The sequence below is a fragment of the Mugil cephalus genome, chromosome 1, assembly GCF_022458985.1.
Source record: "Mugil cephalus isolate CIBA_MC_2020 chromosome 1, CIBA_Mcephalus_1.1, whole genome shotgun sequence".
Taxonomy (NCBI): domain Eukaryota; kingdom Metazoa; phylum Chordata; class Actinopteri; order Mugiliformes; family Mugilidae; genus Mugil; species Mugil cephalus.
The window spans coordinates 44,489,752-44,502,011 of NC_061770.1; the positions used below are offsets into that span (position 1 = coordinate 44,489,752).

The 12,260-nt window shown below is 43.7% G+C and overlaps 2 protein-coding genes, 1 long non-coding RNA gene and 1 pseudogene across 3 annotated transcripts; 2 read left to right on the plus strand and 2 right to left on the minus strand.

Annotated features, from left to right (window-relative positions):
* Window positions 1-337: 337 nt before the first annotated feature.
* LOC125015204 lies at window positions 338-4,113 on the minus strand. The gene is made up of 17 exons (XM_047596905.1): window positions 4,005-4,113; window positions 3,845-3,934; window positions 3,588-3,706; window positions 3,374-3,514; window positions 3,234-3,302; window positions 2,994-3,164; window positions 2,823-2,919; window positions 2,527-2,735; window positions 2,049-2,396; window positions 1,862-1,979; window positions 1,587-1,792; window positions 1,383-1,500; window positions 1,134-1,306; window positions 955-1,052; window positions 750-868; window positions 518-676; window positions 338-442 (listed from the first exon to the last, which is right to left on the minus strand). The coding sequence occupies exons 1-17, from the start codon at window positions 4,075-4,077 to the stop codon at window positions 399-401; spliced, it is 2,352 nt and encodes a 783-aa protein (XP_047452861.1). The 5' UTR covers window positions 4,078-4,113; the 3' UTR covers window positions 338-398.
* Window positions 4,114-4,989: 876 nt separating this feature from the next.
* On the plus strand, window positions 4,990-8,401 carry LOC125015212 (annotated as a pseudogene).
* A 1,265-nt stretch (window positions 8,402-9,666) lies between these two features.
* Window positions 9,667-11,173, minus strand: LOC125015239. Its single transcript, XR_007113573.1, has 2 exons — window positions 11,050-11,173; window positions 9,667-9,882 (listed from the first exon to the last, which is right to left on the minus strand). It is a non-coding gene; the product is annotated as an uncharacterized LOC125015239 (long non-coding RNA).
* sst5 (somatostatin 5) lies at window positions 10,602-12,150 on the plus strand. Its single transcript, XM_047596937.1, has 2 exons — window positions 10,602-11,698; window positions 11,774-12,150. Exons 1-2 carry the CDS (start codon window positions 11,570-11,572, stop codon window positions 11,975-11,977), a joined length of 333 nt encoding a protein of 110 aa, XP_047452893.1. The 5' UTR covers window positions 10,602-11,569; the 3' UTR covers window positions 11,978-12,150.
* The last annotated feature ends 110 nt before the right edge of the window (window positions 12,151-12,260 follow it).

The window sequence follows — 12,260 nt, forward strand, 5'->3', positions numbered from 1 at the left end:
AGTCCATGACGCCAATAATATATAAAATATAAGGCTATAGTTAATGGATACATACTGTTAAGTTTGTTGTAGTGTTACATTTGAACATGTGCCTCTTGAACCAAGTATAATCTTCGTTTTACTGTTCCAAAGTTTTGACCCATTTTAAAAGGGCTTTAACTAAAAACAGAAGAGTAGTATTTTAATACAATAAGGGGAGAGAATTAGTTTTCATGCTAGCTTTAAATTATAAAGAGGTATAAAAAGGATGGAAGTAACAGTTTTTGTCCATTTTGAACATAACATCTGCAGGGACATTAGCTACCTGGTAGATACATGGTGGAGCACACAAACAGCATTTTGTTTTTTACAAAACATCTTTATTAAATTCAGTTTTCTTACTTTAAAAAAAGTTACTTTTAAACTTCAATAGCCATTTTAATCTGTGATGACGTTTCAGCTCCTGTGAAGAGATATGACAACAAAATTTAAGACTGAGGTTACGCTTTTTAAACAAAACTTAAAGATGACAAGTCACCTTTTCTGAGGCTGCTAGCAGGATTATGATGCTTGGCAACTTTGATGTAGCGAACATTAGACAAGAATGTGGCAGTAGATTGCGTTTGTGTAGTTTGCCTGGAGGGAGCACGTGTGGTTTGAAGTCCTGTAGTTGGCCCGATGGTGGGATTTAGCAAACCTACAGACCAGAGACCAGTTAGAATAACTCATAACTCAATAAGGTGATCCTGTAGGTGAATAGGCTACCGTACCAGGAGTGGGCGGCGCAGTGTGGATGATGATCCCGACACCGTCTGTGTCCGACTCAAACTTGTACTTTGAGAATAGGCGATGGAGACCAGCCAGAGGATATATACACTGCATGATCACCCTGTGAGACGAGGACAATGTCACCGAGATGAGTCAACTGTAGAAACACTTGATAGTATTCAAAAGGAAAGAGTGGAGCTTGCTTACCTCTCAGTAGCTCCATCTTCTGAAGCAAACTCGTTTGTACCGACATACTCCTTGTGGTAGAAGATCTCATTTTGATAAGTGACATTTTCCTTCCCAAGCTGGTGAAACAGTGAATCATTCAGTCATCAGTGGCCAGGTGCAATATTCCAATATCAGTGAAATCTGCTTATCAGCACTACCTTGACTTTGGATCCACAGCTGTTGAGTGGAAACGAGAAGAGAGCCCTGGTGCCATCCACTTCTTTGGGTCCACAGTGTTTGTCCCCGAGGTTGGTTCTTGCTGGGGTGCCTCCACTCGGGACGGCCAGAGTCAAGTCAGCCACCACGGTCATCACCCCATCAGTGGAACACACTAAAGAGAGATGGTTTAAGCAAGTGGCATCTATATTCAAACCCACCTGCTCTTACAACAAACAGGATGTTCTTACTAATGAGTTCAGTAGACGTGAACAGACACGTCTTGACAGTGGAAGTCTGGACCTCTGATGTCGCTCGATGCCTCACAACAATCTCAAAAGTGCCAAAGAATCCCTTCAAAGTAATGTCCTGTAAAGAGACAACCCGAGTCACGCCCTGTTTGATGCAACGTACGTCCCAGAACCAGAGTTCATGTCCATCAAGCCTCATCTTACCTTGTATTCATATCCATCGGTGTAGAGCGGCACAGTGAGCAGCAGACTCTGGCTATCGTTGCTCATGATGTAGCCGCGCTGAGTTGCCAGCTCTGATGTCAGCTCATCTGAACCGATGCTGATCGCCCACAGGTAGTCGGAAGGCTGGTGGTCCAGCTTGAAGCTGATCCCAGAGTCAGAACAAGTTGCATCAAAGACCGGAGGAGCTGTCAAATACAGCAGAGTGAATAATGATGCTTGAACAGCACTGTAATCCAGATCTACTCAAGACTTACAGGCGTCTGTTAATGCCATGACTGACATCGTGTGGTAATAAGGCTCGTTTCCATCCACAACAGTCAGTGTGTAGTTGATGTCCAGCGTGTGCTGCATTGCTGCATCTTCTTTGGAGAACTGGGAGATAAAATTCAATCCTGTCAGCATTAACCAGCTTCACCTGGACAATTTTCTAAAGGTCTTTACCTCCTGAATGACGACTGGGTCATCAAAGGGAACCTTCAGAGTGTAGCCGTGGGTGTTGTTGGGTTGAACCACCTTTGTGATGTACTGACTGCTGGCATTTGTCAGTTCTTGTCCATTCACATGAACAGCAGCCAACTCAACATCCTCAGGGACATCTCCGAGGTACACCGTGAACATTTGCTCTTCAAGAACAGTTTGGTTTTCAGTGAAAAGTGTCCGAGGCAGCGGGCGAGTGACCAGAGTCCTGTGAAATCTGATTACGGTCTCTACACGATCCTCATCCAACAAAGTTTGAGCCAAGTAGAGGTTGAAGATGTACAACTCATAGAGACCATCAGCCACAAAGCTCTGAAAGACATTCCCACAAGATGTTTAGAATCAATGAATGACTTCTGTGTTTTATTAAAGAGGAAACGTCAAATGATAACTTGTGAATGGTCATCATTCCCAGATTTGATGCTAGTTTTGAGCTTCTCACCACCCTGTATCCTCCTTCAGCATTGTAAGGAATGCTGATGTGGACTGTGGCGTTGTGTTTCTCCACAGCATAGCCTATCTGCTCTGCAACTGGCTGCTCCATAAGTTCACCACTGAGTCCAATACTGATCTTTGTGTCATCAGTATTGGTGTACAGCGCCTCTGGGAGCGCCCACGTCATGTAGCCGTCGTCATCGTAAGATCCTTGGTCTGTTTAGAGGAAGATGGCAAAAAGATAAGTTCAACCAAGCGAAAATTTAGCAAAAGAATTAGGAAAATAAAAGTTGTAATACTTACGCATGGAGCAAGCAGTCACCAGATCAACCATGATGACAAACCAGCTTTGTCTGGAGAACACTGTTGCATGGACCACCTCTACTGGAACACCATTCACCTGGAGATTCACTCTGATCAAGCCCTGCTTTGGACTAATGCTTCATAAATAGCCATTGTGCACCATTTCCCTACCTCAGTGCTGTATGAGTCAGGTTGTCCATACGGTGCACGAAATATCAGCCGACCTTCTGTCAGGTCAAACAAATAACCCCTCCTACGGGCTACAGAGAGGTTCATGGGCGGCAGCTGCTCTTCTGCCATTTGAAACATCACCTGCCAATCCGAGGTGACGGCGCTATATACCTGCAAAGGATTTAAAAATCTTGAAAACGCTTTATGAAGTGAAAATCATTTTGCCGCTTTAAGACTTACAGGTTTGAGGGTGCTCCAGTCGTCAATCCTCGTCCCAGAAGGACAGGTCAATTCACTCCTCACAGATACCTACAAAAGAATCCAGGATTGGTCAACAGCATTTCACTAAATGAGCTGTTACTCGAAGCATCCAAGCTCACTTCCATGTAGTTGGTCTCACAGGTAACTTCTCTGGGAGACCAGGGGAGAGAGGGAGAACAGGTCTTGTCCAGTGCGTAAGAGACCTCCTTTCCTTCAACGTTTACAATCAGGTTGAAGTTGAACTTGAATACTTTGTCATCCTGAAAAAGCCAGAAGAATGACATTGGATAAAACCAGAGAGGTAAAACTTAGTCTAAATATGTGGGTGCACACATTTATATCTGTGTGGCAGCTGAAGTAAGAGGCTCGGAGCTCCACATGGTTCACGACGCTGACACTGTATCCACATTTTGCCGCATACTGCCCAGTGATGGAATGCACGCCTGTCCTGTCTGCAAGAAGAGAATTACTACATCAGTTAAGCAGGTCAGCGTGGCGTTGCAAAGGATAAGGGCTGATTTATTATTTTCACTGACTAAATGTGTGCCAGTTTGTGTTACAAGATGGAAACAAAGCTTTGTGGGACTCACCAACAGCCTCAAAACGAGGTTCCGGTCCAGTGAATGAAAGCTTAACGGCGATCATGACGTAACGATCACGACACTCAATGTGAAGAACTCCTGAAAGAGCATACAAATTCTTACTATAAGCCACCTATTAGTTGAGTTAAGCCTTTAAACATTTATTTACCATCTGGTAGGAGGTCACATCCTCCAGTTGCCCACGCACACAGGACAAAGAACAGGCTGTAACACAAAAGCATGTGTGACAAAATGTCTCAATGTATTCTCAACTTTCTATTACAACAACTTACCTCACACCAAACTTAAAGGACAGAGCCATTAATGTGTTGGCGGTGTCTAAAGCTAGCACTTAGCTGCTAGAAAACTACACCGGCTAACCAACACAAGCTAAAATGAGCCACTTGTTTGGTGTAGCAGACTGGCATCAGAGGGTGGTTTTCTGCAGCTGCCTTTATTAGTGCATTTCTTGAAGTTAAAGGAAGGTCGACCTCAGCTGCAGCTGATTATAAGCTCATTAGCTGAACCTGTGAGTTTAACCTCTGAGAGCACCTGGTTGGTCAGTGAACGTGCATTTACAATATTTATAAAAGCTGGTGAAAGAGACAGTACCACATAGTTCAGTCAGGATACGCCAAATATTTTGCTTGTCTTACTTGCGTTGGTTAGCAGGTGTAGTTTGCTAGCAGCTGGGCTAGCTTTAGACACTGTTGACACATCAGTGGTTATGGCTTTTGGGTTTTGTCTTGGGTAAAGTGTTTTCACTGCAATTTGGACAAGTTTTAATTGTTCACTGATGCATTTCTCTGGATTTATTGCTGACTTTATGTTCCAGTTTGGCCTTATTTCTCTCCCTATGGGCAATTTCAAACTGTGATCTTGTTCCCAGTGGTAAGAATGCCTGCTTAAAAACACACTTTCAGTGATTTATGAACATATTTTGATTGAAACTTGTTTTTTCATACAGGAGTTAATATGGAGTGTCGTGATCGGTACTTCATGATGGCCGTTAATGTTTCCTTTGCTGGGTATGAACCTCAGTTTGAAGCTGTTGGTGAGTCATTCATGTTCTATAGAGGACCAAGTGTGCTGGCTTTTTAGTTTGATTATATCTGTAAATGAATCGGCACCAACCAAATCTAATAACGTTGAGTAAAATCACTCTATGGATGGAACATCTTCCAGATGGAACAGGTGTGTACGCCATCACTGAGCAGTATGGAGCAGAGTGTGGCTACACTATCAGTGTTCGTCCTCTCCCAGGCCACGTGGAGCTCCGAGCCTCTTATTTCAGCTGCCACACTGACAACAAAGTATGTACGTATGACATGTTCTGTACGTGTCAAGCTATTGAAAACAAGTAATGATGACCTGGTCTGGTACATCATCTTTTGGATCTTTCAGGAAGATCAAGTGTTCACGTTCAACTTCAACCTGATCATAAACCATGAAGGAAAGGAGGGCACCTATGCACTGACCAAGACCTGTTCTCCTTCTCTCCCCTGGTCTCCCAGAGAGGTTACATGCGAGACCAACTACATGGAAGTGAGCTTGGATGCATCTAGTAACGGCTGTTTCAGGGAGCTGTCGAGATGTTGACTAATCCTTGCTGCTCTACAGGTGTCTGTGAGGAGTGATGTAACCTGTCCATCTGGGACGAGGATCGATGACTGGGATGCTGAGGTCCAAACTGTAGGCGTAATCTTCAAGAAAATGTGTTAATTGGCATTTGTAGTACTAGTCTGAGTAGTGTGAATTCTATTTTTAAAGGCCTATTCTTCAGCTACCTTAGACTGGAAGGTGATGTTGCACAGAGATGGGGAGCACTTGAAACCCTTGAACCTCTCCGAAGCTCATAGACAGGGATATGCGTTTGACCTTACGGACGGAAGGCTGGTATTTCGTACAACGTATGGACAACCTGACTCCACCAGCACCGAGGTAAACCTCGACCAGCCATTTATAAAGCATCGTTCCAACGCAGGGTTTAATCGGTCTCTCTCCAGGTGAATGGTGTTCCAGTAGAGGTGGTCCATGCAACACTGTTCTCCAGACAAGGCTGGGTTATCGTCATGGTCGACATGGTGGCTGCTTGCTCCATGTGTCAGTATTACAGTCTTGTTGTCCCTCCCCCTTTTCATCTTCAATAAAACTAATGATGGCGCGTCCACAGATGAAGGATCATATGACGAGAGTGGCTACATGATATGGGAGACTCCTGAGATTCTGCATGCGTTGCTGTCTGGTCTACATGACACGAAAGTCAACATTGGCGTCGATGGCGAATTTGTGGAGCAGCCGGTTGCAGAGGACAGAGGCTACACTGTGGAAAAGCGGAACACCACGGTCCACGTCAGCATCCCTTATAACGCTGAAGGAAATTACAGGAAGGTGAGCAAGTGCTGATACAACCCTAAATATTTGAAGATACACAACCCTAACACCTGCATCTCTTTCAGAGTATGGTGTCTGGAGACCTCTATGAATGCTACATCTTCTATCTGTACTTGGAGCAAATCTCGGTGGATGAGGAGCATATCGACACCAGACTTCGTTTTCAGAGGACTCTGGTTACACCCCTGATACCGCGACCTGTTTTCACTGAAAACCGTGAGTTTATGGACTCATTTAATTGTGTTGATGATGATCTACCTGGATTTCTTCTTCTTTCTTCCAGGAACGGTTGTTGAGGACCGCATGTTCACGGTGTACCTCGGAGATGTTCCTGAGGATGTTGAGTTGGCTGCTGTTCATGTGAATGGACAAGAACTGACAAATGCCAGCAGTCAGTACATCACGAAGGTGGTTCAAGCCAACAACACCCACGGCTACACTCTGAAGGTTCCCTTTGATGACCCAGTCGTCATTCAGGAGGTAAAGATCTTTAGAAAATTGTCCAGGTGAAGCTGGTTAATGCTGACAGGATTGAATTTTGTCTCCTAGTTTTCCAAAGAAGATGCAGCAATGCAGCACACGCTTGACATCAACTACACACTGACTGTTGTGGATGGAAACGAGCCTTATTACCACACGGTGTCAGTCATGGCCTTAACAGACGCCTGTAAGTCTTGAGTAGATCTGGATTACAGTGCTGTTCAAGCATCATTATTCACTCTGCTGTACTTGACAGCTCCTCCGGTCTTTGATGCAACTTGTTCTGACTCTGGGATCAGCTTCAAGCTGGACCACCGGCTTCGACTACCTGTGGGCGATCAGCATCGGTTCAGATGAGCTGACATCAGAGCTGGCAACTCGGCGCGGCTACATCATGAGCAACGATAGCCAGAGTCTGCTGCTCACTGTGCCGCTCTACACCGATGGATATGAATACACGGTAAGATGAGGCTTGATGGACATGAACTCTGGTTCTGGGACGTACGTTGCATCAAACAGGGCGTGACTCGGGGTGTCTCTTTACAGGACATTACTTTGAAGGGATTCTTTGGCACTTTTGAGATCGTGGTGAGGCATCGAGCGACATCAGAGGTCCAGACTTCCACTGTCAAGACGTGTCCGTTCACGTCTACTGAGCTCATTAGTAAGAACATCCTGTTTGCTGTAAGAGCAGGTGGGGTTTGAATATAGATGCCACTTACTAAAACCATCTCTCTTTAGTGTGTTCCACTGATGGGGTGATGACCGTGGTGGCTGACTTGACTCTGGGCGTCTTAAGCGGAGGCACCCCAGCAAGAACCAACCTCAGGGACAAATACTGTGGACCCAAAGAAGTGGATGGCACCAGGGCTCTCTTCTCGTTTCCACTCAACAGCTGTGGATCTAAAGTCAAGGTAGTAGGAAAATATTTTTTTTTTAAATACATTCTGTGGTTGAACCAACATCTAAATATTTTTCCTCTAGCTGAGTAAGGAGTATGTGATGTATGAAAATGAGATCTTCTTCAGCCAGAAGCTCAGCTCTTTGAAAAACCCGACAGACATGAGCATCATTAGTGACAGGTTTGTATTTTCGACCTCAGCTCTAGACTGGTTACTCCTCCCTCAGCTACGGTGTGGCATACCCATGCTTTTTGTCTTTCAGGATCACATTTCAGTGTGTATATCGTATGGCTGGGCTCCATCGTCTCTTCTCGGTGTACAAGTTTGAGTCTGACACTGTTGGTGTTGGTCTTATTATGCATTCGGCAAACCTCACTGAAAGTAGGTGGTTAAACAATTCAACTGTGGAAGCATCAGTCAAACTATTGCATGCTGAGATTTTTTTTTTTTTTTTTTTTTTTTGTCGTCCAGGTCTGCAGGTTCCCACAATCCAGCCCACTACAATTCCTACAACAGCCCTGACTACCAGTCGTGGTGTTGGCCTCGTCTATGTCCGACCTGGTTACCACCCTAAAGCCGAGTACATCAGAGTATCCAGTTTTCTCAAGAATCTCTCAAAGAAAGGTCAGTAGTTGGTTAAATATTTGCTTAAATCAAGAATGGTTTCTAAATGGCTGCATCTCTTCACAGGAACTAAAGGATCCTCACAGTTTAAAGAAAATTCTCCCATATATTGAAGGACTCTTCTAATTTTTAAATTCTCAATAAAATTTAGTCTTAAATGCTCAAACTTGTCATTGGAGGCCTTAACCTGGTATGGACACATCTTTCTACGTGACTAAAGAAATTAACATGAAGCTGTTTGAGGCCGATGCTTCATGTAGAAATACATTCCCTAACTAGCCCTAATGCACAATAACCTTTTCAGTATTTAATGCTCACCACCAGGTTCACCATGAGATATGACCAGGAATCCTCATGCTCCATACATATAACGTGTGTGAAAACGGTGTTTAGAGATGGAAGGTATTTAAGCTTCATGCAAAATTTACATGAATTTGCAGTGGAATATATCTGCAATGCAACAACTAAACTCATGAATTTATTATAGCTATTGGGGAAAAACCCCCATAGAAAGGTTTGTTCCTCTAAACATGAAATGATCATAATTGCACTTAAATTAGGAATTTTGTTTTTTGGACTGTTCTTAATTTAGGTTTACTTTGGGAACTTTAGAACTAATTTACAGTCAAGTTATGGAGAAATTAAAGAAAACAAGTTCAATATCTTAATTCACTGACTCAGAATACAGTATTTGCCTTCAGTATTAATGGTTTGATATTCAAATAAAAATGTTTCAGACCAGCTCTACCTCAAGGAAGCATGTGTCATCCATCTCCAAAGTATAGTGACTCTAGCTGGTCGGCCTAAAAAGACAAGACTTCTTTCATAATGGCAGCACAGATATGTTGGTCCGCTGCGGTGAAGTTGGTTTTAGGCTGAATATTCAACAGACTTTTTTTTTTTTTTAAAACTTCTCCTGTTTCAAATCATTTTTCAGTCGTCTACGTACAGTATCTCCTGAATGTAGTTCTAACTCTTCTCCAGCTTTTCATTTTTCTGTTCCATGCTGTATTGTGCTGGAGACAGTCTCTGTGGTAGGGGCAAGGCTGGACTCTCCGACAATAACGGCAGATTCAAGGAGCTTGAACAAAACTCAGTCCATCATGAGTACTGTCCACCACCCTACAGGACACCATAGTCACATAGAGAAGCTCATTCAGTGACAGGCTGCTGTCTCTGTGCTGCTCCATGGACGGATTGAGGAGGACGTTGTCTCTTGGGACATGAGCCTCCCTGTGAGGAAACAACTGGACTGTGGTCATTTAATAGTGTAAAAAAAAGTGTATATATTTGATTATATAACTTCTTTTATATCTGTTTCAATGTGATGAAGCTGCTGGACAGTGAATTTTCCTCTGGATAAATAAAGCATCTAAAAGTCAGAATAAAAAAATGAAATCGGCAACGTAAAGGATCCTATAGAGTCATATACTGCCTCAATCAGCTGGCGTTTATTAATCCTGACACACTGCCATGGTATCATGTCACGGAGCAGCAGAGGTGTGATTCATGCACTGTGCTCCTGTCCTTGGTCCAGAGGACCACAGCTGGACATCCGCCGTTGTCACATCTTCCACTGCTTGGAAAATGTTACTTTAAGTCACGTCGTGATTAAAGAATGAGCAATCTGACTTATCAGCGAGGTTCCTGTGGAGAAGACGGAGGGAAAACACCAGTCATGGGAAAGGTCACTGTCTATTTAAAGAGGGAGATGTGAAAATGACAATTACAGTTGGAGTATTGTGGGAAAAAATACATAAAATAGCATTAGGACCATAGCATTATCATTGTCCTGTGGTGAAAAATACAAAGATTAAAGCTGTGGCTCTTAAATAATAAATATTCACTATACTTAGCGAGTGGCTAATTCTTATTCATCTGTGCAGAAGGACATTGGGGCACCTTAAAAACTAAACCTATTTACAATGGAAGGGAGGGATATTTGACTCAAATCTTAAAATTATTGTTTCTTTTTCATTAAAGGGGTTTTCATCAGCTAATAAAATCTGGTGCCTACATTACCCATAATACAACATAATTGCAATCCTCAATTTAAAAAAAAAACAATATTCCTGTATTCCCCCAGACATCTGAAAACAAATGGAGGTTAGAAAAAAACAACACCTTTCCTCCAGCCTGAAGAGCCCCAGTTAGAGGGGCATCTGTAAAAGTGTAAAAGCAATGTAGCAAAAAAAAAAGTTAAGTTTATGAATAATAAAATTAGATTTTTAAAAAATAAATAAACTTCAAATAAAAACTGTGTTTCCACCAACTCATGCAGCACTCGTAAAAGCTCGGTTGTCATGATCATCCTAAAAGCATATTGAGCTCAAAAATTTTGTCTGGAGTCTGTCAGGTTCAAAAAATATTTTGGCCTAAATGAAACGTCCCTGGAGAAGTGAGATGTTCAGATTGTGCTGTGGCCTCTGTAGTAGAAGAAGTTTACAGCGAAATAACTCTGAAGTAGCAACACCTAACAGTGATGAAGGCATTTGTCAGAATCAGAATCAGTTGTTGTGAAGTGTACGTCACACCATTTCTTGCTCTGACTGCTTTCATTTTCACGCTAGATATTTTTTCCTCTGAATCAGTTCCCATATTACAAGACTCAAAAGCTAATTTTACATATCAACCACATACATGATTTTATTTTGGGCATTTTCTTTTTCTTTAATCAGAATGAGACGGAGGGTTTAAACTGCCTGGACCGCTCAGATTCAGCTTCTGTCTCTTTGTGGGGTCTCAACCCTCATGTTGGAAGCAGCCACAACACATCCAAGTATTTTGTTTAAAGTATAAAACAGCGTTTCTCACCAAAATGCTCTCTTCAGACGTGCTTTCAGAGTCACTTTTCTCCTCTTTGACGTGTTTTGTTTGCAGTCTGACATTTAGGCGTTAACACTCCACTGACTCAAAGTGAAGCTGAGGGGGGAGTTGGGGGGGTTGTTGGACTGGTCAGGCGTCCTCATTAACATTTGAGTCACATTGTGTCATTACCAGCGCCGCGCGGCATGCGGACCTCACGTTGCGCTCCGGACCCCTACGAGGCTGCTGTGGCTAATTAGGGCCGACAGAAGTTAAGTCGTTAACTTTGACTTTCACTGCAACATGAGGACTAATCAACCCAAGACGCTCTCAGAGGGCGTCACGGCCGTCCAGTGACACCTCCGCCAATCGCATGCTTTTGTTGTCTTGAGGATGAGGAGGATGTGAAGATGAAGAAGACTATTTATCTGCACACCTTAGTGGGACAGCGTTCAGCCTCTCCATCGCCTACGCCCTGACTGCTTTGTTGGGGTTAGATAGATTCTGGACGCTCTTGTTGGAGTTGGAGATGCTTCGCTCTCTGATGCACGTACTCCTGGCGGCTTTGTGTTCGTCTCTTCTGCTGGTGCAGGTCGGCGGCGCTCCACACAGAGACGTGCTGATTGAAACGCTGAGAGCGGACCTCACAAACGACAAGGTGAGTCCCTCCCGCAGGCTTCATCGTTTTCCTGAACTCCAAACGTTTACACCTGCCGTCTCTGTTCTCCTTCAGGATCTGGCTCACCTGGTGCTGCTCAAGTTTATGTCCGAGCTGATGGCATCCAGAGGGGACGTGACGCTCGGCGAGCTGGACGAGGAGGAGGAGGTGGCAGGCAGGGAGCAGGTGATGATGAGGCGGCGGCACCTTCCCCTCTCGCAGAGAGAGCGCAAGGCAGGCTGCCGCAGCTTCTTCTGGAAGACGTTCACCTCGTGTTAATACCGAAGAGGAGAAAGGAGCATTCTTGTTTTTAAAGGATGAATTAACCCCTGTGTGCTCACTTTGTAGTAACCGGAACATTTGCTCCAGGATCAAAATATACAGATGCTCGACATTTGTAAGGTTGTGTGTTTTAAGATATGTAAATAAAAGGTTGTGATTTTAAAATGTGATGCTGCTTTTGAGGAAATCTGATTTGTTAACTTTTAAGAGAGAGTTGAAACAATGCAGCAAACTTTCGCCCGGGCATTCATGCAGATGTTACTTGTCACGTCTACACCAT

Excerpts from the sequence above, each read along its gene's own strand:
- sst5 (XM_047596937.1), top strand. The coding sequence starts at position 11,570 with ATGCTTCGCTCTCTGATGCACGTACTCCTGGCGGCTTTGTGTTCGTCT. Across the intron at positions 11,699-11,773 it reads CGGACCTCACAAACGACAAG|GATCTGGCTCACCTGGTGCT; the intron begins GTGAGTCCCTCC and ends GTTCTCCTTCAG.
- LOC125015204 (XM_047596905.1), bottom strand. The coding sequence starts at position 4,077 with ATGCTTTTGTGTTACAGCCTGTTCTTTGTCCTGTGTGCGTGGGCAACT. Across the intron at positions 1,307-1,382 it reads CACGTCTACTGAACTCATTA|TGTGTTCCACTGATGGGGTG; the intron begins GTAAGAACATCC and ends ATCTCTCTTTAG. Across the intron at positions 869-954 it reads GAAGATGGAGCTACTGAGAG|GGTGATCATGCAGTGTATAT; the intron begins GTAAGCAAGCTC and ends CTCGTCTCACAG.